Source organism: Trachinotus anak, unplaced genomic scaffold (assembly GCF_046630095.1).
Source record: "Trachinotus anak isolate AG129_WGS33_773 ecotype Australia unplaced genomic scaffold, CSIRO_AGI_Tana_v1 ptg000033l, whole genome shotgun sequence".
Taxonomy (NCBI): domain Eukaryota; kingdom Metazoa; phylum Chordata; class Actinopteri; order Carangiformes; family Carangidae; genus Trachinotus; species Trachinotus anak.
The window spans coordinates 8,737,222-8,761,003 of record NW_027273884.1 but is presented as its reverse complement, the minus strand read 5'-3'; the positions used below and the strand labels follow the sequence as shown (position 1 = coordinate 8,761,003).

At 45.4% G+C, this 23,782-nt stretch overlaps 2 protein-coding genes across 4 annotated transcripts; both read left to right on the top strand.

Annotated features, from left to right (window-relative positions):
• The first annotated feature begins 3,884 nt into the window (after positions 1-3,884).
• Positions 3,885-6,363, top strand: LOC139614142 (cytochrome c oxidase subunit 8A, mitochondrial-like). The gene is made up of 2 exons (XM_071471305.1): positions 3,885-4,068; positions 6,012-6,363. The coding sequence occupies exons 1-2, from the start codon at positions 3,952-3,954 to the stop codon at positions 6,105-6,107; spliced, it is 213 nt and encodes a 70-aa protein (XP_071327406.1). The 5' UTR covers positions 3,885-3,951; the 3' UTR covers positions 6,108-6,363.
• Positions 6,364-16,113: 9,750 nt separating this feature from the next.
• LOC139614160 (glucosamine-6-phosphate deaminase 2) lies at positions 16,114-22,607 on the top strand. 3 transcript variants are annotated; one of them, XM_071471331.1, is made up of 7 exons: positions 16,114-16,326; positions 16,804-16,939; positions 17,015-17,116; positions 18,065-18,247; positions 18,355-18,539; positions 19,874-20,048; positions 21,490-22,607. In XM_071471331.1, exons 2-7 carry the CDS (start codon positions 16,816-16,818, stop codon positions 21,546-21,548), a joined length of 828 nt encoding a protein of 275 aa, XP_071327432.1. In that variant the 5' UTR covers positions 16,114-16,326; positions 16,804-16,815; the 3' UTR covers positions 21,549-22,607. The 3 variants fall into 3 exon arrangements, with proteins under 3 accessions (XP_071327432.1, XP_071327431.1, XP_071327430.1); XM_071471330.1 differs by having other exon boundaries at positions 16,115-16,454; positions 16,808-16,939; XM_071471329.1 differs by having other exon boundaries at positions 16,136-16,454.
• The last annotated feature ends 1,175 nt before the right edge of the window (positions 22,608-23,782 follow it).

Genomic DNA, 23,782 nt, shown 5'->3' with positions numbered 1-23,782 from the left:
TGTGTTGCTTGTTATGAGTGTGTTTTGTTTCCTCTAGATGAAGTGAAGTTATGTCCACACTGATTCGTTTTAATTTCAAAAAGGATTTTATCACTATCACAAATACACCAAAAAACATAGATCACGTGACCTTCGCCTACACCAAGCATGTGTGAGCTGGTGTAAACAGGAAGCACTTGGTTAGTTCCAGCAAATCCTCTGAAACAGGAACAGCAAAGACAGTTGTAGAGTTAAAATACAGAATTGAACCGAACAGCTGCTGCAAAGACAACAAGGTCAGTAACACTTTTATTCATTATCCATGTTGTTTCACCACTGGTAGTCCAGGCTAATAAGAGCCAATCAGGAGCCACCGTGGGCGTCTATGTCATCATTTCCAAAGGTCTCTGTTTCTGTTCATCCAGACTACAACACAACCCTGGAGGTTTAGACTAAAATGGGTCCAGCAGCGTTTCGGAAAGTCTCTGTTTTAGGGGCTGAAGACTCTGGAGGAGAGTGGATGGAGGAGGAAACAGAGAAGAAGAGACGAGTTTAAAACTGAAATGTAGAAGAAGAGATGAGTTTAAAATGTTTCAGAGTGGACGCAGCCCAAAGGGCAAAGATCAGCTGATAATTCTGCAGGTCACATTCTCATCAGCTGTGGTGACAGAATCAGAATCAGAATCAGTTTTATTGCCAAATATGTTTTCACATACAAGGAATTTTTTCTGGTGATTGGTGCAATTGATCAGCAACAGTGGGGCTCTCTAGCCTTGTTGATGAGGCTAATAGCAGATGGGAAGAAGCTATTTTTGTGGCGAGAGGTTTTGGTCCTGAAGGACCGCAGCCTCCTGCCAGAGGGGAGTGTCTCAAAGAGTTTGTGTCCAGGGTGGGAGGAGTCAGCTACAATCTTCCCTGCACGCCTCAGAGTCCTTGAGGCGTACAGGTCCTGGAGGGATGGAAGATTGCAGCCAATCACCTTCTCAGCAGAGTGGATGATACGCTGCAGTCTGTTATTGTCCTTCTCTGTGGCAGCAGCGTACCAGATGGTGATGGAGGAGGTGAGGATGGACTCAATGATGGAGGTGTAGAAGTTCACCATCATAGTCCTTGGCAGGTTGAACTTCTTCAACTGCCTCAGGAAATACATCCTCTGCTGAGCTTTTTTGATGAGGGAGCTGATGTTTAGCTCCCATTTGAGATCCTGTGTGATGGTGGTTCCCAAGAAGCGAAAATTCTCCACGGTAGCCACGGGGGAGTCACACAGGGTGATGGGGGTGGGTGGGGCTGGGCTCTTCCTGAAGTCCACTATCATCTCCACTGTCTTCAGAGCGTTAAGCTCTAGGTTGTTCTGCCTGCACCAGGTCACCAGACGCTCAGTCTCCCACCTGTAGGCAGACTCATCGCCATCAGAGATGAGTCCAATGAGAGTGGTGTCGTCTGCAAACTTCAGGAGCTTGACAGACTGATGGCTGGAGGTGCAGGTGTTGGTGTACAGGGAGAAGAGCAGAGGAGAAAGAACGCAGCCTTGCGGGGATCCAGTGCTGATGGTCTGGAAGTCAGACACATGCTTTCCTAGCTTCACATGCTGCCTCCTGTCAGACAGGAAGTCGGTGATCCACCTGCAGGTGGAGTCAGGCACGCTCAGCTGGGAGAGCTTGTCCTGCAGCAGAGCCGGGATGATGGTGTTGAAGGCAGAGCTGAAGTCCACAAACAGGATCCTGGCATAGGTCCCTGAGGAGTCCAGGTGCTGGAGGATGAAGTGGAGAGCCATGTTGACGGCGTCGTCTACAGACCTGTTGGCTCTGTAGGCGAACTGCAGGGGGTCCAGGAGTGGGTCAGTGATGGATTTGAGGTGGGACAGGACAAGGCGCTCAAATGATTTCATGACCACAGAGGTCAGGGCAATGGGTCTGTAGTCACTTAGTCCTGTGGGCCTTGGTTTTTTGGGGACAGGGATGATGGTGGAGGATTTGAAGCAGGCTGGCACGTGGCAGGTCTCCAGTGAGGTGTTGAAGATGTCCGTGAACACCGGAGACAGCTGATCAGCACAGTGCTTCAGGGATGATGGAGAGACAGAGTCAGGACCGGCTGCTTTGCGGGGGTTCTGCTTCTTAAAAAGCCTGTTGACATCTCTCTCCAGGATAGAGAGAGACGTTCCTTTGGTAGGGGAGGAGGAGGGGGGTTCTGATGTGGCTAGTTGTCAAGGTGCCAGGGCCCCTGCTAAAGTGGGGGAGGAGAAGCTGGTGGTCTGGAGGTGGTGGCTGGACTCGCGGGGGTTGGTGTCAGGCCTGTCTCATTGTCTTTCAAAGCAGAACTCATTCAGATCGTTGGCCAGACGGAAGTCGTTAATGGAGTGGGGGGGTTTAGGTTTGTAGTTAGTGATCTGTCTGAGCCCTTTCCAGACAGAAGCAGAGTCGTTGGCTGAGAACTGGAGCTGAAGTTTCTCAGAGTACAGTCGTTTAGCTTCTCTCACCGCCTTGCTAAACCTGTACTTGGACTCTTTAAACCTGTCCCTGTCCCTGCTCCTGAAAGCTTCCTCTTTTGCCTCCTGAGCTGACTGAGCTTAGCTGTGAACCAGGGTTTGTCATTGTTATAACTCACCCTGGTGCGTGATGGGATACAGCAGTCCTCACAGAAGCTGATGTATGACGTCACAGCCTCTGTGAACTCATCCAGACTGTTGGAAGCAGTCCTGAACACCTCCCAGTCAGTGCAGTCCAAACATGCCCGCAGATCCTCTATGGCTTCACTGCTCCACTGCTTCCATGTCCTCACAACAGGTTTACACAGTTTTAGTTTCTGCCTGTATGTGGGAATCAGGTGGACCATCACATGGTCAGAGTGGCCCAGTGCAGCCCGGGGGACGGCGTGATAAGCACCACTGATTGTGGTGTAACAGTGGTCCAGAGTGTTCCCCTCTCTGGTCGGGCAATTAACAAACTGTCTGTATTTGGGCAGTTCATGACTGAGGTTCCCTTTGTTAAAGTCACCAAGGACAATAACTACGGAGTCCGGGTTGGTCCGCTCCACACACAGTATCTGCTGTGGCCTGTGGTGGGATGGAAACACCGACCAGGATGATTGAGGTGAACTCACGGGGGGAGTAGAAGGGCCTGCAGTTTATGATGAAAGTCTCCAGGTCAGGAGAACAGTGCTGCAGGATCACTGTCACGTCTCTGCACCAGCCACTGTTTGCATAAAAACACATTCCTCCACCTTTGGTTTTGCCGGACAGCTCTGTGTCGCGATCCGCTCTGAAGAGTTGGAAGCCGGCCAGCTCCAGCGCAGAGTCCGGAATCGATCCACACAGCCACGTCTCCGTGAAGCACAGGACGGCAGATGAAGAAAAGTCTCTGTTCTTCTGCACCAGTAGCTGAAGTTCATCCAGCTTGTTGGGCAGTGAACGCACGTTGGAGAGAAAGATACCTGGGAGCGGTGTGCGGAGTGCGCGCCGGCGGAGACGCGCAAGCGCACCGGCACGTTTTCCTCTCCTCCGGCGTTTCACTGCGAGAGCAACGGTCAGTGACCTCTGACCAAAATGTCCAATAATCCCACAGATGAGTCGAGAAAGGTGGAAAAAATCCTCTGGAGTTGTTTCTCTGATGTTAATGAGCTCTTCTCTGGTGAGAGAGCTCTGGAAACCAAGGCAGAAAACTGGATTTACAAAGAAAATAAGGCAAAAAAATGCGCACCAACACACCGAGGCAGCCATCCGCGGCGCCATGGCAACAGAACATACAAGGTACAAGGTACTGATATTTTATTCTTTCTGTTAGATTGTTAATGTTGGTCTGTCATGTTTAATCGACTGAGGAGCGTGATACCTCCACGAACATCCAGGTCAGTGGGGGGCGCTAATTCCCTTCGATGATGCTAAGAGGAGGACTTACCTTTGCATTGAGACACTTCCTCTGACGTCATCACAGCTCCTTCAATCGAGAAGACATCTCTTCGCCGTAGCAGACAAACATGCCGGGTTTCCTGAGGACCGTCGCCAGCCGTGCTGCTCCGGCTCTGCGGCAACACACCGTCTCTCAGAGAGCCAGTGTGTACACCAGACCGCCTAAGGAGAAGATCGGCCCAGTTGTAAGTCTGCTTCTGTCGCCCCGCCACCTTAGCTCCATGCTAACGGACTGACAGAGCTAGCAGCTTGTCCTTGGCTGACGAGGTCAAAACCGGTGTCTGTACAGTCAGCGGGCGGTGTTAAATCCGTGTGATTTGTTTTAAAAGCCATTGTGTCTCATGAAAACATTTTTTTAATTTAAATGTCTACATGCCTGGGGAAGTATTTCAAATCTCCGCTCACTATTTTCATAGTGATAGTTCGGCTTCCCTCGTTAGCTAGGCCGAGCTAACAGACGTTAGCGCGCTATGCTAAGTAACGAAGTGTCTGTATGAAGCGGTCACAGTAATGAGGCAGTTTTAGGAACAGCTGCACAAACATTTGTGAAAAGTCTTCGGCATTCCTTATAATGTCCAATGTCCATACAGTCAGCAAAGCAGGACATCGGTGGAAACAGACACAAAATCCTTTCTGCTAATTTTCCTTTATTAAATTGTCGCTCAATTTATTTGGTGTCGTTCGCTAAGACTAATGTTTTGTAAAATCTGAATTGAGAGGTGTTGATTTAATTTGGCCGCTTTCATCAAAGTGGAAGACTGTAGTGCTGAAAAATGATAGCACCAACAAGGGTCTGTAAATTAACTCAAACATCAGTGTGTGAAGGTGAAGAATATGCTGAAGAGTATTTTATACTTTCTTGTCTTCATTAAACTTAGTAGTAGTGTAGCCTCTTGCTTGTTATTGTGCAGGCCTTCCAGAACCATTGGTTTTAGCCCACACAGAGCTGCAGGGATGACGTATTTCTGTAGTCCAACCCTGAAGTCATCATCACCTGGTTCCCTCCACAAACAGCCAATAGGATTTCTCCGCTGTGTTTTGGATGATTAGAGAAAATCAGCAACAGTTTCTGATCCTGACAGGTTTTGTTCAGCGGGATAATCTTCACTAATGACACCACTTTATGATGTTTTAAGCATAAATACAATCAGCAGCTGTAAAAAGCTCATGTTTGGCTATAAACCGACACCACGGTCACATGACTTCACCGTCACCACCACTAAACTTCAACTTGTAGTTTGATTTAGCTCTGAGCTCTTCTATAAATGCCTCTGACAAAGTTAGTAACAGTTTGTTGAAACACAGTAAGTCTACGTTTCACCAAAAGGTCCAATGTATGGTGTGACACGACATCATATTGAGTGACAGATGTAACAGATTCATTTGTCACAGCAGATTACATGAACTGTATTTTCCTACACACAGAACAATTATTCATGTATTTATACTAGTTTAGTTTTTAATGTGTTTTATCCTTTTTAAGTTTTAAGTTTTTTGGTCTCACATCATCACATGTAGAAAGATGAGTCCACATTGACCTGCTCACTAGAAATATGGTTCTTCACTTGTCCTGTGTCTGATGACCAAGTGACACTGTGTTTGTGTGATTGTTCTTAAACTGTTTATCTTTAAATGTAATGTATATAACACACGTTTTAACCTTGACTAATTGTGGTTTGTTCATCATTTGGTCTAAACTGATACATGATAGAATCTCATTGGAACACATGGACAATAGTATCAGCAACAGTCAAAAGCATTTTGTCAGATTTACAATAGTTTATCAGAATGAATCTAAACTATATCGACAGATTGAAGACTGGTGTGATTCTGGTTCAGTCTGAGAGCCAGTGCAGAACTACTCACTATGTTTGGGGCCTAGTATTAGAAGTTTAGTTCAGGTTTATATGTGAACCAGTGAGAAGCCTGAAGCTGCAGGGTCAGTGAATCTCATGTCTCTGAATGTGACACCGGGAGGACACGTCTGATTGTCGCTCCCTAAAAGCCTTTTTGAACTTGGACTTCAAACCTGCACCCCCAGTACAAACACATGAACTGATGTTTTGTGCAGCTGTGAAGATGATTGGCTGTCAGCTGACTGAGTGACCGCTGTCTCACTGTTGTCCAGGAAACGGCCATTGGAATCGGCATGTTCTCCCTGGCCATCCTGGGACCATCTGGATGGATCCTGGCCCACCTGGAGGACTACAAGAAGAAGGAGTAACTGGACATTTTAACAGTTGGACCTGGTGCATCCAGCCTCCCGTCTCCAGTGACCACCTGGGACCATAACCATTAAGTTCCACTGCAGAGAAGAAAATAGGACATGTCTTAACCCCACTCTTCTACCTCTGACAGACCCACTCCATAGCTCGGATAAAGACCAACTGCTCCCAAATCAATGACTGTGATATGCTGAATATTGTATTGTACAACTTCCCTCATACACAGTATGTTACAAATATAAAATTTTAAACAACTGTGTTGCTTGTTATGAGTGTGTTTTGTTTCCTCTAGATGAAGTGAAGTTATGTCCACACTGATTCGTTTTAATTTCAAAAAGGATTTTATCACTATCACAAATACACCAAAAAACATAGATCACGTGACCTTCGCCTACACCAAGCATGTGTGAGCTGGTGTAAACAGGAAGCACTTGGTTAGTTCCAGCAAATCCTCTGAAACAGGAACAGCAAAGACAGTTGTAGAGTTAAAATACAGAATTGAACCGAACAGCTGCTGCAAAGACAACAAGGTCAGTAACACTTTTATTCATTATCCATGTTGTTTCACCACTGGTAGTCCAGGCTAATAAGAGCCAATCAGGAGCCACCGTGGGCGTCTATGTCATCATTTCCAAAGGTCTCTGTTTCTGTTCATCCAGACTACAACACAACCCTGGAGGTTTAGACTAAAATGGGTCCAGCAGCGTTTCGGAAAGTCTCTGTTTTAGGGGCTGAAGACTCTGGAGGAGAGTGGATGGAGGAGGAAACAGAGAAGAAGAGACGAGTTTAAAACTGAAATGTAGAAGAAGAGATGAGTTTAAAATGTTTCAGAGTGGACGCAGCCCAAAGGGCAAAGATCAGCTGATAATTCTGCAGGTCACATTCTCATCAGCTGTGGTGACAGAATCAGAATCAGAATCAGTTTTATTGCCAAATATGTTTTCACATACAAGGAATTTTTTCTGGTGATTGGTGCAATTGATCAGCAACAGTGGGGCTCTCTAGCCTTGTTGATGAGGCTAATAGCAGATGGGAAGAAGCTATTTTTGTGGCGAGAGGTTTTGGTCCTGAAGGACCGCAGCCTCCTGCCAGAGGGGAGTGTCTCAAAGAGTTTGTGTCCAGGGTGGGAGGAGTCAGCTACAATCTTCCCTGCACGCCTCAGAGTCCTTGAGGCGTACAGGTCCTGGAGGGATGGAAGATTGCAGCCAATCACCTTCTCAGCAGAGTGGATGATACGCTGCAGTCTGTTATTGTCCTTCTCTGTGGCAGCAGCGTACCAGATGGTGATGGAGGAGGTGAGGATGGACTCAATGATGGAGGTGTAGAAGTTCACCATCATAGTCCTTGGCAGGTTGAACTTCTTCAACTGCCTCAGGAAATACATCCTCTGCTGAGCTTTTTTGATGAGGGAGCTGATGTTTAGCTCCCATTTGAGATCCTGTGTGATGGTGGTTCCCAAGAAGCGAAAATTCTCCACGGTAGCCACGGGGGAGTCACACAGGGTGATGGGGGTGGGTGGGGCTGGGCTCTTCCTGAAGTCCACTATCATCTCCACTGTCTTCAGAGCGTTAAGCTCTAGGTTGTTCTGCCTGCACCAGGTCACCAGACGCTCAGTCTCCCACCTGTAGGCAGACTCATCGCCATCAGAGATGAGTCCAATGAGAGTGGTGTCGTCTGCAAACTTCAGGAGCTTGACAGACTGATGGCTGGAGGTGCAGGTGTTGGTGTACAGGGAGAAGAGCAGAGGAGAAAGAACGCAGCCTTGCGGGGATCCAGTGCTGATGGTCTGGAAGTCAGACACATGCTTTCCTAGCTTCACATGCTGCCTCCTGTCAGACAGGAAGTCGGTGATCCACCTGCAGGTGGAGTCAGGCACTCTCAGCTGGGAGAGCTTGTCCTGCAGCAGAGCCGGGATGATGGTGTTGAAGGCAGAGCTGAAGTCCACAAACAGGATCCTGGCATAGGTCCCTGAGGAGTCCAGGTGCTGGAGGATGAAGTGGAGAGCCATGTTGACGGCGTCGTCTACAGACCTGTTGGCTCTGTAGGCGAACTGCAGGGGGTCCAGGAGTGGGTCAGTGATGGATTTGAGGTGGGACAGGACAAGGCGCTCAAATGATTTCATGACCACAGAGGTCAGGGCAATGGGTCTGTAGTCACTTAGTCCTGTGGGCCTTGGTTTTTTGGGGACAGGGATGATGGTGGAGGATTTGAAGCAGGCTGGCACGTGGCAGGTCTCCAGTGAGGTGTTGAAGATGTCCGTGAACACCGGAGACAGCTGATCAGCACAGTGCTTCAGGGATGATGGAGAGACAGAGTCAGGACCGGCTGCTTTGCGGGGGTTCTGCTTCTTAAAAAGCCTGTTGACATCTCTCTCCAGGATAGAGAGAGACGTTCCTTTGGTAGGGGAGGAGGAGGGGGGTTCTGATGTGGCTAGTTGTCAAGGTGCCAGGGCCCCTGCTAAAGTGGGGGAGGAGAAGCTGGTGGTCTGGAGGTGGTGGCTGGACTCGCGGGGGTTGGTGTCAGGCCTGTCTCATTGTCTTTCAAAGCAGAACTCATTCAGATCGTTGGCCAGACGGAAGTCGTTAATGGAGTGGGGGGGTTTAGGTTTGTAGTTAGTGATCTGTCTGAGCCCTTTCCAGACAGAAGCAGAGTCGTTGGCTGAGAACTGGAGCTGAAGTTTCTCAGAGTACAGTCGTTTAGCTTCTCTCACCGCCTTGCTAAACCTGTACTTGGACTCTTTAAACCTGTCCCTGTCCCTGCTCCTGAAAGCTTCCTCTTTTGCCTCCTGAGCTGACTGAGCTTAGCTGTGAACCAGGGTTTGTCATTGTTATAACTCACCCTGGTGCGTGATGGGATACAGCAGTCCTCACAGAAGCTGATGTATGACGTCACAGCCTCTGTGAACTCATCCAGACTGTTGGTGTGGCAAACAGTGGCTGGTGCAGAGACGTGACAGTGATCCTGCAGCACTGTTCTCCTGACCTGGAGACTTTCATCATAAACTGCAGGCCCTTCTACTCCCCCCCTGAGTTCACCTCAATCATCCTGGTCGGTGTTTACATCCCACCACAGGCCACAGCAGATACTGTGTGTGGAGCGGACCAACCCGGACTCCGTAGTTATTGTCCTTGGTGACTTTAACAAAGGTGACCTCAGCCACGAACTGCCCAAATACAGACAGTTTGTTAATTGCCCGACCAGAGAGGGGAACACTCTGGACCACTGTTACCCCACAATCAGTGGTGCTTATCACGCCGTCCCCCGGGCTGCACTGGGCCACTGTGACCATGTGATGGTCCACCTGATTCCCACATACAGGCAGAAACTAAAACTGTGTAAACCTGTTGTGAGGACATGGAAGCAGTGGAGCAGTGAAGCCATAGAGGATCTGCGGGCATGTTTGGACTGCACTGACTGGGAGGTGTTCAGGACTGCTTCCAACAGTCTGGATGAGTTCACAGAGGCTGTGACGTCATACATCAGCTTCTGTGAGGACTGCTGTATCCCATCACGCACCAGGGTGAGTTATAACAATGACAAACCCTGGTTCACAGCTCAGCTCAGTCAGCTCAGGAGGCAAAAGAGGAAGCTTTCAGGAGCAGGGACAGGGACAGGTTTAAAGAGTCCAAGTACAGGTTTAGCAAGGCGGTGAGAGAAGCTAAACGACTGTACTCTGAGAAACTTCAGCTCCAGTTCTCAGCCAATGACTCTGCTTCTGTCTGGAAAGGGCTCAGAAAGATCACAAACTACAAACCTAAACCCCCCCACTCCATTAACGACTTCCGTCTGGCCAACGATCTGAATGAGTTCTACTGCCGCTTTGAAAGACAGTGGGACAAGCCTGACACTAACCTCCACATCAGAGCCACATCAGAACCCCCCTCCTCCTCCCCTACCAAAGGAACGTCTCTCTCTATCCTGGAGAGAGATGTCAACAGGCTTTTTAAGAAGCAGAACCCCCGCAAAGCAGCCGCTCCTGACTCTGTCTCTCCATCATCCCTGAAGCACTGTGCTGATCAGCTGTCTCCGGTGTTCACGGACATCTTCAACACCTCACTGGAGACCTGCCACGTGCCAGCCTGCTTCAAATCCTCCACCATCATTCCTGTCCCCAAAAAACCAAGGCCCACAGGTCTAAATGACTATAGACCCATTGCCCTGACCTCTGTGGTCATGAAATCATTTGAGCGCCTTGTCCTGTCCCACCTCAAATCCATCACTGACCCACTCCTGGACCCCCTGTAGTTCGCCTACAGAGCCAACAGGTCTGTAGACGACGCCGTCAACATGGCTCTCCACTTCATCCTCCAGCACCTGGACTCCTCAGGGACCTATGCCAGGATCCTGTTTGTGGACTTCAGCTCTGCCTTCAACACCATCATCCCGGCTCTGCTGCAGGACAAGCTCTCCCAGCTGAGCGTGCCTGACTCCACCTGCAGGTGGATCACCGACTTCCTGTCTGACAGGAGGCAGCATGTGAAGCTAGGAAAGCATGTGTCTGACTTCCAGACCATCAGCACTGGATCCCCTCAAGGCTGCGTTCTTTCTCCTCTGCTCTTCTCCCTGTACACCAACACCTGCACCTCCAGCCATCAGTCTGTCAAGCTCCTGAAGTTTGCAGACGACACCACTCTCATTGGACTCATCTCTGATGGCGATGAGTCTGCCTACAGGTGGGAGACTGAGCGTCTGGTGACCTGGTGCAGGCAGAACAACCTAGAGCTAAACGCTCTGAAGACAGTGGAAATGATAGTGGACTTCAGGAAGAGCCCAGCCCCACCCACCAACATCACCCTGTGCGACTCCCCCGTGGCTACCGTGGAGCATTTTCGCTTCTTGGGAACCACCATCACAGAGGATCTCAAATGGGAGCTAAACATCAGCTCCCTCATCAAAAAAGCTCAGCAGAGGATGTATTTCCTGAGGCAGTTGAAGAAGTTCAACCTGCCAAGGACTATGATGGTGAACTTCTACACCTCCATCATTGAGTCCATCCTCACCTCCTCCATCACCATCTGGTACGCTGCTGCCACGGAGAGGGACAATAACAGACTGCAGCGTATCATCCACTCTGCTGAGAAGGTGATTGGCTGCAATCTTCCGTCCCTCCAGGACCTGTACGCCTCAAGGACTCTGAGGCGTGCAGGGAAGATTGTAGCTGACTCCTCCCACCCTGGACACAAACTCTTTGAGACACTCCCCTCTGGCAGGAGGCTGCGGTCCTTCAGGACCAAAACCTCTCGCCACAAAAATAGCTTCTTCCCATCTGCTATTAGCCTCATCAACAAGGCTAGAGAGCCCCACTGTTGCTGATCAATTGCACCAATCACCAGAAAAAATTCCTTGTATGTGAAAACATATTTGGCAATAAAACTGATTCTGATTCTGATTCTGATTCTGATTCTGATGTATTTATTGTCATCAATCAGAGTAGAGTCACATCAGTCTCTGCAAATGTCTGCCCATGCAGTGTGTGTGTATTCCTTGGTATCACTATCTTACCCAAATGAGCTTTAACTATAGTCTAAACCTACATGTGTGAAGACTCTATTGGTCACTGTCACATGTTCTCACCTAATTAATGAGTCCTGCCATCTCCCTGCTTCACATGTCCTTGATTAACTGTATTTGGGTGGTGTTCTCAAAGTTAATGCCTGTCCTTGCATCCTTAGCTATCAGACCTAGGTTACCATTGCTATGGAGGATAAAGATGACTCCATCCAGACACTATCAGTCACTATAGAAGCTCAACAGTGAACCACTGTCTGACAATGTTTTTAACACCTGAACTGAGTTTGAGTGAGGCCTTCAAAATAAGATGAACATATGAAGAGAGTAAAACATCCCTTTTTTGCAATATCACAATCAAAAGGGACAGGAGAGCAGGGTTTCAGACAGAGTTAAAGGTTTATCTCAAATAGCTTCAACACATGTTCATAATAGTAAGGTGCAATAAACAGAGGATTGGTCGCTCAGCTGAATAAGTTAAGTTTCTCTTAACTTTCCCCCTAACTGCTGAATTGGAAGCTACTGTTGTGCGTCAGTAGTTATAAATTATTGTCTACCAAAATTTAATAAAATAGCTCCAAAATGAATTGGAGTTATCCTGGGGGGCACCAGCCTTAACGGCAAAAGAAGCCGATATTGTGCAGTCTCAAACTGATTACTGTTGATTTGGAACTTATAATATAATAATTAATTAACTTAATAATTACAACCAAAGTTGCCACATCAAGAGTAAGTAATGTTGAAGGATGGAAGTTCTACTGAGAAGAGGTTGGTAAGATTCTTCCTTGTGCAACATTAAATACAGTAGATATAATTAAAGAGATTTTTTACAGGGTTGTAAATAACATACAATGTCTACTATGTCTACGGATCTACTATCTACAGGTGTGTGTGTGTGTGTGTGTGTGTGTGGACATACAAGTGTCAGTTAACAGTGTAGCTAACAGTAACATACAGATAACAACAACAAAGCTCAGGTACATACCATAGCATCATTTCTCCTCCCAGTTTACATGAAGTCACTTCACTTTAACACTTTAACCTCGCTACACATGTAGCTTTCATAATCATCACAGAGACAATGAGTCAATGAGACCCAGAGCCCTTGAAAGAGAGAGTTGCATCATCTCCGTTCACTCCAATTGGCCTTTTTTGCAGCTGCAGCAGCAGTCGTGGATCATGGAGCGGCTAAATAGTTTGCGGAAGTTATGTATATTATCAGCAAAGCTGAATCAATTTCACATGTGCTTTAAAGCAGGTTAGTGTATTTCCCCACTAAATTATAAAATATAGGGACATTAACAGATAACAGATTAGATTAAGATACTGGATTGGGATAAAGTCAGCAACACACATTAACCAGGAGCAGCTAATCCGTTCTTGTAACGCCATTTCATCCAGTGTTGTGGAATTAGAGTAACATGAGTCTTAATGTGATTTTTAAGGGGAGTTAAACATTAGTTAAACATATATATTAGTACATATATTTAAATATATCAGTGGGGTGTGTGTGAATATCCATTTTGGAGTGCAAGACACTGTTACATAATAATAAGGAAGCTTTTTGTGATACATCGCAAAACTGCATATTTGAGACGAAAAGGTGAGGAAATAAATGGAGATTCACACGTAATCCTAAAAATGTTATACTAACATATTATAAAAGTAATCTTCACACATGTATTCTATCACCGTATTGTATAAGGAATCTTGTTGGTGAGTATTAGTAACTTGCTGTAGGAGCACTAGGTGCTGCGTGGTGGAGGAGCAGTGATGCAGCAGCTCAGGAGTGCTGAGTGGACCACGGTGAGAGTGAACACTAAACATGATATGTTTCAAATAAGCCAGCAATAAGGAATCATAGTAAATGCCCATTACACTGCCATATGAGATAAAGAATCCGACTTAAAACAGTGTATTAATTGATTATAATAATACTGGATACAAAATGTCTATTATAAGGACTCATATTGCTGGAATCTGTGTTCTTTCTTTGTGGAAAAAGTGCAAATGCAGTGTTTAATTATCTCACATATTTTTTGTTGTTAGCCTCTTTAGTGACAGTACAGTAACTCCTGCCGACCTGAGCTAAATACTCATTTTTCTGACCCATTGTAGCATCTCCACGCAGCACAATAAACCATGGTGCCGACTATATGTAAGACAGAAGACAGACACAAACCACTTAACATACTATTAATGTTTCTGAGTTCATTAGAGATTAAATGAATATGTGACATCATTGATTGTCATCTATCAGTCTCCTTCTATCCTACCTTATCCCTCAGTTACCATGGGATTACTATAAGGAACATTAGAAAATTAATCTGATCTGAATTTTGAAACATTCTGTTTTCCAACACGAACACACAATCAAGGTGAGGTTAGCCTAAAAGTGTCAACGAGGTAGGTGATGCTAGCTGTTATCCTCAAACACAGACTGTCCTTAAATAGTAACAAATATAAATATAATATAGTGATGCAACTACAAGCATGTGTCGGTGTGCTGTAAAAAATATTGTAAATCATGCATTTATTGTCCAAAAAATGCTTAAACATCGTCGTTCTATCTCTTAACTCGCTGGTATTCAAATTGCCCGCATGGATATTAAAATAACAGGAAAACGGATGTAAAAATGGCGCCCATTCATTCCGCTGTGAATTGCTCGCCTGGCGCATACGCCGCATGAATGTAGCCCACGGATGTATTATAAGAGCTACATCCATGATGTAGCCTACTATAAGACCTATAAGACCCACGGATGTATTATAAGAGCTACATCCATGATGTAGCCTACTATAAGACCTATAAGACTCACGGATGTATTATAAGAGCTACATCCATGATGTAGCCTACTATAAGACCTATAAGACCCACGGATGTATTATAAGAGCTACATCCATGATGTAGCCTACTATAAGACCTATAAGACTCACGGATGTATTATAAGAGCTGGACACGGCGCCGCCGCTCAGCCTTGCAGCCAGTTTTTTCCAGTGGCCACTCGTGGTATTGCAGCGAAAAATCCCCCTGCGGCCCAAAAAGCATTTTCCCATAGAGCGCAACAGTAAAAGAGAGGCCTGTACAACTGTTAACAGGACACCTCCAGCTGTGCACACAGCCCAATATCAGTCTTTCTAATGTATATTTTTAAGCCATGGGGTTTTCATCTGTGTAAAAGTTTTTTAAAGCTCAGAAAAGTCTTTTTTTCTGAGTGACGTCACCACTGTGTACGTGCACTCTATCCGCGGTCCCGCTGTGTCTCGGGAACGAGCATGGTTGCTAGGTTATTGCTAGCGTCGTCAGGACGAGAACAAGTTAATGAAAAGTGAATAAACACAAAGGCGAGTTTTCTTCTTCACACATCAAGGTTCATTCATTTTGTGATTATTTTTGTCGCATTTATTCGTCACTTCTTACACTTTTTTCAGGAATGTAATTGTTTTTAATCGATATATTCGCCGCATAACTGGATTCACTAAGACGCCGATATGATTTTTCATAACTTCCTCCGTCACAGTTTCTTCAGGTATTTTAATTTAAGTCATTGAGCTTCTATGTGATAGTTTCTGTGATGTGTGAGCAGCAGTGTCTCCTCCTGACTGCAGGTCACCACCTGTCATCAGTCAACCACCGCCTTATTATTTCATAGATGAATGACCGTCACTGTGTCAGCGGGTTAAACTATAACTGAGTCCGGCCTGGATGCAGCGTCCTCCGGGTCAGCAGCGGGGGCCTGAGCCGCTGCAGCCCGCTGCCCCTCTCTGTCCCTGAGGGAGGAACCGTCCTCACCATCTAACTCCCCACGTCCTCAGTGTGTGTTCAGTATACAGTAGCTATATGTTCAGTGGCATTCATCATTTAAATTAAATCTTTATAAAAAATAATTTTGATATATTTTTCATTTTCAAATCAAGTATCTGTGAAAGAGAACAGTGAAAAATAGAAAGAGCAGTGACGGGACATAAAGCTTCACTACAGCCCTGCACAGTTCTTTTAAAGAAGACATGTCGTATAAATCTGCTGCTCAATGACAGAAAGTAAACGTAATAACTTTATCTGATGAGTTGTAGTTTTCTGTCACATGCAGCATCAATATCTTAAAATTGCCTAAAAGACAATTTAAATGTAATATTTCTGCCTGGTTATGATTTTTTAAAATGTTGATTCCAATGTGACTTCCGGCTCTGAAGCTTCAGACTGAATGTTGTTGCCGGTTTAATCCGTGTTTAAAGCCCCGGGCCGGTCCTGGATCAGTCTGTTAAACATCAGTCCTCCAGCAGAGCACTCGTGAACGCGAGCGGCAGATCGAGAACGTTTTTCGCTCGTTCTCATCGCTCAAAGGCATGATGGGAGAGACACTACTGCGCAGTCTCTATGGGCCGCATAACGCGGAAGTAACCCGGAAGCCAGAAACTTTTTCGGCGTATGCAACTTGTATTGAACTGAATGGGCGCCATTTTTAGATCCGTCATCCAGTTCTTATAATACATCCATGATGAGACTATATTATAAGGTCTAATAATACATCCGTGTTTGCCCGCTTTCAACTTCCGGGAACTATGTGGGCTCTCCCTGAATCACGTGACGATCAAGCGTTTGTCCCACCCCCCGTTTGATCGCGGAGGTGAAATCACTTGACCGATCATGTGACAGCGCAGTCGTCAGACAGCACGTCACTTCCCTCTTGAAAGCGACTCTTCCAGCAGGTAAAACAGACCCTGGTTGAGCTGTGTTGTTCGTGTTAACTAGTACTGTCAGTTAGTGACGCGTGGTCAGTGACGTGTCGCAGTAAATGTGCATTCAATGAAACCCAGAAGAATCCGCTACTGTTAAGGTTGGTACGCTTGCTAACGTCCTGCCCCGCCAAACTTAATAGAAAAATCTGGCATTTACGAGTCCTGCTAATGGATAGTGTTAACTTTTAGGACCATCTGTGTCTACCTACGCGCTAGACAACCACCAGTCCTTTTGAAACAAACCTTTATTTGAGAAGATATGTTTAAATAAGTGACACATTATACGATAACAACTTTGATAATTAGCCAGTAAAGCTCACATTAAGTTTGCCAGTTTTTGAATGGAGTTTGGCGTGGTGTTTTCTCACTTTATCTCCATCAGATTTCCATGGCGCCAGTAAAATCCTGGTGATTGTCAGTGTTTTTATATTGTTGTTATTTCTCTAGAAAGTCAACACAATGAGGCTGGTCATCCTGGATGACTATGACCTGGCCAGTGAGTGGGCAGCAAAATACATCCGCAACAGAATCATCCAGTTCAAGCCCTCAGCTGACAGATACTTCACTCTGGGTTTACCTACAGGTGAGCACCATCACACAGACAGAGCTCTCCAGGGTCAAAGGTCATCAGTGTGTTAACATGTCTACTGTCTTTCAGGGAGCACTCCCTATGGCTGTTACCAGAAGTTAATTGAATACTACAGAAGTGGAGACATATCATTCAAATATGTGAAAACCTTCAACATGGATGAGTATGTTGGTGAGTTAAAGGCTGACTGATCTAAATACACCTGTCAGATTCCTGCAGAGTTCAGTTTTGGAGGTTTGTAGGCAGCTTTGAAGTGTGTGAGAGAAAGTGTTGTGGCTCTAGTCCGGCGATCTTCTCTGACACTGTCAAATATCAGTCTGTGTTGTGCAGTATATTCCACCAGAGCTTAGAGAGGATGCAGGGTTAATTAGTCAGTGTACTCCTACATGTACTACTTCTTTAGTTTATTGTTTCTCAGCTAAAAAACAACTGATGTGCACACCTGTAATAAAAGTGACATCAGCAGGAACTTTTTGAATGGTTGAATTTAAACTGGATTTAGTCACAAAGTGACTTAATGTTCTCAACACTTCATATTTAGATGATTCGTTGAGATGTTTTAAAGAGTTTATTCAGTTCAGTTCAATCATAACAGACATCACTGACTTGTCCATGTCAGTTTACTTCACTTAGCTCTGAATTGGGATGATTATTATTAAGATTTTAGTGGTACTACTACTCTTACTGACACTGTTTATTGAGCCAGTCCTTAATCAATACTCATATGTTATTTTTGTTATTTTTTAAGATGAAAAAGTCAAGGACAGAATTAACATTGCTTTATTTTCTTACATGTACTGTATATAAATCCACATTGTTGAGTAGCAGACTGCAACAGTTATTGAAATGTAAAATAAATAAAACAAGTTATTTACAGCAGTGGACACAGCTGTGTCACTATTACAGACTGGACAGATGAAGGACTTTTACTTTCACAGTATTTTCCTGTGTAGTAGTTTTTACCTGCTCTCAGTGATCTGAACATCCTCATGTTGTACCCTCCACTTCCTGCTGGTCCTGAGGGTCTCTAGTGGTCTGTCGGGACCCCTGTGTGTCTGCCCCTGTGGTGTCATGGCTCTGCAGCTCTCAGGTGACCCAGGTGACCCTCTTGTTGTGCAGGTCTACCACGTGCTCATCCAGAGAGCTACCATTCCTACATGTGGAACAATTTCTTCAAGCACATCGACATCGATCCAGCCAACGCTCATATCCTGGATGGGAACGCAGATGACCTGGAGGCGGAGTGTCAGGCCTTCGAGCAGAAGATCGCTGCGGCCGGAGGGATTGAGTTGTTCGTGGGAGGTCAGACCTGTTTCCTGTTGTGTTGTCTCATCAGTGAAACAGTCTGCAGGTTTTGTCAGGGAACCTCATCTCCTCTTTGTCCGATTCTTGTCCTGGTCCTGCTGCAGGTATCGGCCCTGATGGTCACATAGCGTTCAACGAGCCGGGCTCCAGCCTCGTCTCCAGGACCAGAGTGAAGACCCTGGCTAAGGACACTATAGTGGCCAACGCTCGTTTCTTTGGTAACGACCTCTCCAAGGTTCCCACCATGGCTCTCACTGTGGGTGTAGGAACCGTCATGGATGCCAAAGAGGTCAGACTGAAAGGCAGTTCATTTATCATCCTCTGATGACATCATCTGTGACCATTTTAAGATTCTGTACTGTGTATGTACTATTTGTACCAGGACTCGAGTCCAGGACTCTGACCCAACTTGGACTCAGGCACTGATAACATTCAGACTGGGACGTTGGAGTCAATGACTCAGACTTGGTTTTAGTGTGTTTGTTTGGAGACATTAGTTTGGCTGTTGTGTGTCACAGAACATGATGTCACTCTGAAGAGGACACGCCTGTGTCATCAGAGTTTCATGTGATGTTTCATTTTTGACGTCGTCTCTTTGACTGTGTCAGGGTGGAGCGGTGGATGTTGTCCTCAACTCAGGTAATGGGGACAAAGTTTAGTGACTCAGTTACGACACTGATTTGTACTGAACCTTAAAACCTCTGTTAGCTTCATCAGGATCATGTCTCTGAAGACCAGTGAGGGTGTAGCTGTCTCCGATACTCTGCTGTTTCTGTACTGGACTCATTTAAACAATGAATGTGACTCAACACGTCTTCAGTTCTGTTGTCACCACAGCCTGAGAGAGCTCAGCTCTCTGCTCCATCAGTGGCTCTGTATCAAATCAACATCATCATATAAGAATGAACTTGGAAATATCTTAATAAATATACACATTAGGGGCACCTGGTGCTCACCTGGTAGAATGCGTATCATGAGGGCTTAGTCCTCACAGCAGCAGCCCAGGTTCAAATCTGACCTATGGCCTTTTGCTGCATGTGTCACCTCTCTCTCTCTCCCTGAGTATCCTGTCTCTCTCTCACTTTTTCTGTCAAATAAAAGACAAAAAATACCCCCAAAAAACTTCTATACACACACACAAACACACTCTACTGCCCTCTACTGGCCGAGCACACATATTAAGGATATAATGACCAGTGGCTGCTAAGCTACATGAGCTGTGAATGCCTCAGTAATTGATGAGTGGAATCTGAACTGTGGTGACACTGAGAACATGCTACAGTTAGCTGCTAATCTGTAGCCACACAGTGAACAGACCATTATATCACCTAACACACACAAGAATCAGCCAGCAGTTACAACAGTCAAATATGTCCTCAGACAGACACACACACACACACACACACACACACACACACACACACACACACACACACACACACACACACACACACACACACACACACACACACACACACACACACACACACTCTCTCTCTCTCTCCAAACGACAGCTGCTGTAGGACTTCAGCACGCTGCAAAGCTGTGATCTGATTGGTCCATTCAGGTGAGGGCACAGACTTTAGTGGAGAAGACGTGTGACTCTGTGTGGTCTCTGCTTAGGTGATGATTCTGATCACAGGAGCACACAAAGCCTTCGCTCTGTACAAAGCCATCGAGGACGGAGTGAACCACATGTGGACGGTGTCCGCCTTCCAGCAGCACCCACGCACCATCTTTGTCTGTGACGAAGACGCCACACTGGAGCTCCGGGTCAAAACTGTCAAATACTTCAAAGGTACCATCATCATCATCATCATCATCATCATCATCATCATCATCATCCTCCTCCTCAGTCTGCTCAGTCTTTATTGATAGAAACCAGGTTGACAGGTTGTGTTGTGATGGTAAATATGAGTTGTAATAATCAGAAAATTAATTAATATTAAATCCTACAACTGTATATGTGATGAACATATTTATTAGGTTTGGGCAAATATCTCAACAGTTCAGCCTAAATATAGTGATATGAAATTATCAACATATTGTAGGGAATAATTCAGTTATTTTTGTTTTTAATAATATAGAATTATATTATTGCATATTTCAGGTATAAGTAATGCTGCCACTAAACATCAGTTTAAAGTTTTATCTGTCACATAAAAAGGTAAAAATCATATTGTGAAAAATATCACAGTGTTGTTTATCACTGAATCTAAGGCCAGGCTAATATTTATTCATTTATTCAAGTGGAGGAGTGACTGTCAGCACCAGGTCCCTGTGACTCAGTCTGCAGCTCTCAGCTGCTGGTGTACTGAGCCTTTCATTAAAGACGACACAGACTAACAAGGATTAAAGTTCATATTTAAATGTTCACCAGAATTAAATTGTAATAAAAAAACATGACAGGGTTGAGATCATCAGGAACATGTTAGAGTGAGCGCATGTTGTTGGTTCAGTTCATCTGAACTAAAACAGTGATCATCATTTACTCTCAACTCCAGACTCTGAACAGTCTGAGACTATTTTACTATTTTATCACCGTTTGAACTGATGCTCTGACAGTTTAGTGATTATGCAAAAAGTAAAGTTATGAACTTTGTGACTGATCATTGATTTACTGAGTCCTGCATGACTAAAAACACCTTTAATTCCTCCACACGTGGATCAGTCCAAACCAGACTTCAGGTCCTGACGGAGACCATGAATCAAGTTAACTGTAGAAACACACAGTCGTTAATGAGATATTCATGTGTCTCATTAAGCGTCTGTTCTCCTGGTTTTATTTATTGTAACATGACCTAACTACTCTAACTACATGTGTTGTTACTTATGATGTTTATGGCACATTACAGCTATTAATGTGAATTTTTAAAGAGGATCAGTTTAGAATGGCCATCTGAAGAAGTGACAGCTGCTGCTCTGACACATGAGCAGCTCTAAACTGGTTTCAGCTCTAAAATTCTTCAACATTCTTTGGATTTTGAAGTTGTGACCTGTAAAAAGTCAAAGGTGACGACCTTTACAGCTGTTTTCAGGCTTCAGTGTGAACAGTGACTTCTCTATGATACCTGTCGGCAGCTCATTCTGTAGCTCGTTAGCGCGCTCAACTGGTAAGAGGATCAGAGCTCATCAGACATGAGGTAGTTTGTTCTCTCAGGTGAGATGAGACTGAAAACAGCGTCTTGTCTGGGCCTGCAGAGCTGGGTGTGTCTAACACCTTTTCCTTCTCATCTCAGGTTTAATGCATGTTCACAACAAGCTGGTGGATCCAGTGCTGAGCATGAAGGACCAGTGACAGAACATCAGCAGGGAAGAGAACTGGAGACCTCCAGGTGGATCAGAGCTCCTGGATCCATCATGACTGGACAGCATCATTACTCTGCTCCTGTTCTGTACCCAAGGAACTGCTGAGCTGTGATTGGTTGACTCTCCTCCTCCTCCTCCTCCTCCTCCTCTGTGTGATGTTAACCTCAGACAGTCACAGATCCTCAGTGAGAGGACATCAGTTCTCTGTGGAGCGTCTGTGTGGATTTAAAGGGACGTGGGTCCTCGTTGTCTGGATGGAGGCGGATGTAAACTCAGACTGTTTCTGCTCTCTGTGAATCAGTCACTTCATCTTTTCTTACTGTCAGCTTTGTTTTTCAGCAGTGGTTTAGCCCCAGTTAGTGACATCACAGGTAACCTCAGTGAGCAGCTCTTCTTCTTCTGCTCCTCCACTGACTGTCACTGGAAGTCTGTCAGAGTGAAACCATCACTGGGTTTCTCTTTAAACACCAGTGTATGATTTGATCATGTTGAGACAGGAACCACTGGTTCTGTTTGAAGATGGTCTCTGGTGTCACATGTGAACGTCCCTCTTGATCTTTCTCTGGTTGATGACCTTTCATCTTGATGCTGTGACAGACAGGTTGTATGTTTAAAGCCATTCTTCTGAAGACAGTGAGATGTGGTTGAAAGCTCTTGATTAGTTTTCCAGCTTCAGCTCTAAATGGCTTCAGTGGCAGTTCTGGCTGTGTTCAGCTCCTCTGCAGTGGTCCACTGTCCTGATCAGGATTCGTGGTTAAAATCTTAATTACACCTTGAATATGTGTAATATTCAGAGTTCCTTTCAGATGTGAGAGCAGCTGAGTGATGGTGCTTGTCATACAGTTTCCCTCTGCAGGCTGTGTGACATGTCCGGTGCAGTGATGTGTCTGTGCTTGTTTCCATCTTTTGTTTGGTTCAACATTCCCTCCTTAGTTTCTGTCTCTCTTCAGTCCCTCCTCCAGTCACTGACTCCTGCTCTGTGTTTTTAAAAATAAACTGTAGTTTTTATCTCTTTACTTTCTAATGACAATAAAAACTTTGCTGAGAATCCCTTGCCTCATGTGTCTCATCATTTATGAGATAAATATCAGTGGTGGGATCATCTGTCGGGAACCATGTGTGGGTGCAGTTCCATTGTTTTCCACAGGGGGGCAGTTGTAAATAAGATTTGAAAACAATCACTGTATCACAGTGTGATGGAAATAAATGTCTGAACGTTGTATCACAGAACCATCCTGGTTTCATTTGTTAGTGTGTGTCCCTGTCTGCAGAAATATGGTCCTTCAGCACAATGTCCTGGACAGCATGTGATGGCTGTATACTCCATGACCACACACAACAGGTGCCGGTACCTTCATCTGTCTCATCTTCATCTCTGTAACTCACAGTTTTCCTGAAATCAGCAAAGCACCTTTCATAATATATCTTATAACTGCAAAACCACAGAGGTATTAATATTAACACTATACTGAATTGTTTAGTCATGAACAGTGGTGGAGGAAGTATTCATGTTCTTTCATTCAATTTTTTCAATTCAATTTTATTTGTATAGCGCCAAATCATAATATACATTATCTCAAGGCACTTTACAGGGTCAGGTCAAGACCTTACTTTGTTACAGAGAAAAACCCAACAGTTCCCACAAAGAGCAGCGCTTGGCGACAGGGGGGAGGAAAAACTCCCTTTTAACAGGAAGAAACCTCCAACAGAACCGGGCTCAGGGTGGGGGGCCGTCTGCCTCGACCGGTTGGGTTTAGGAGAAGATAGAAAGAGGGGGAGGGGGGAGGAGAGAGGAGAGAAGAGAGAGAGAGAGAGAGAGACCAGGAACAGCTGTGTAGGTAATGGTGTTATCAATAATAATGACAGGTAACAGTGGTTAATAGTAAAGATGAGTAGTGGTGGATCTGGATCCTGCTGCTCCCGAGGCAGAGAGACCTGCAGAATGAGGACAGAGAGAGGGAGAGAGAGGAGAAGCACAAACTACGGGAGAGAAAAAAATACAAAGTTAATGGCATGAAGTAATCGAGAGAGAGAGAGAGAGAGCCCAGTGAATCATGGGAATCCCCCAGCAGTCTAGCTCTATAGCAGCATAACTAAGGGATGGGTCAGGACATACCCGAGCCAGCCCTAACTATAAGCTTTACTAAACAAGACAGTTTTAAGCCTGATCTTAAAGGTAGAGAGGGGGTCTGCCTCCTGAACCCACACTGGGAGCTGGTTCCA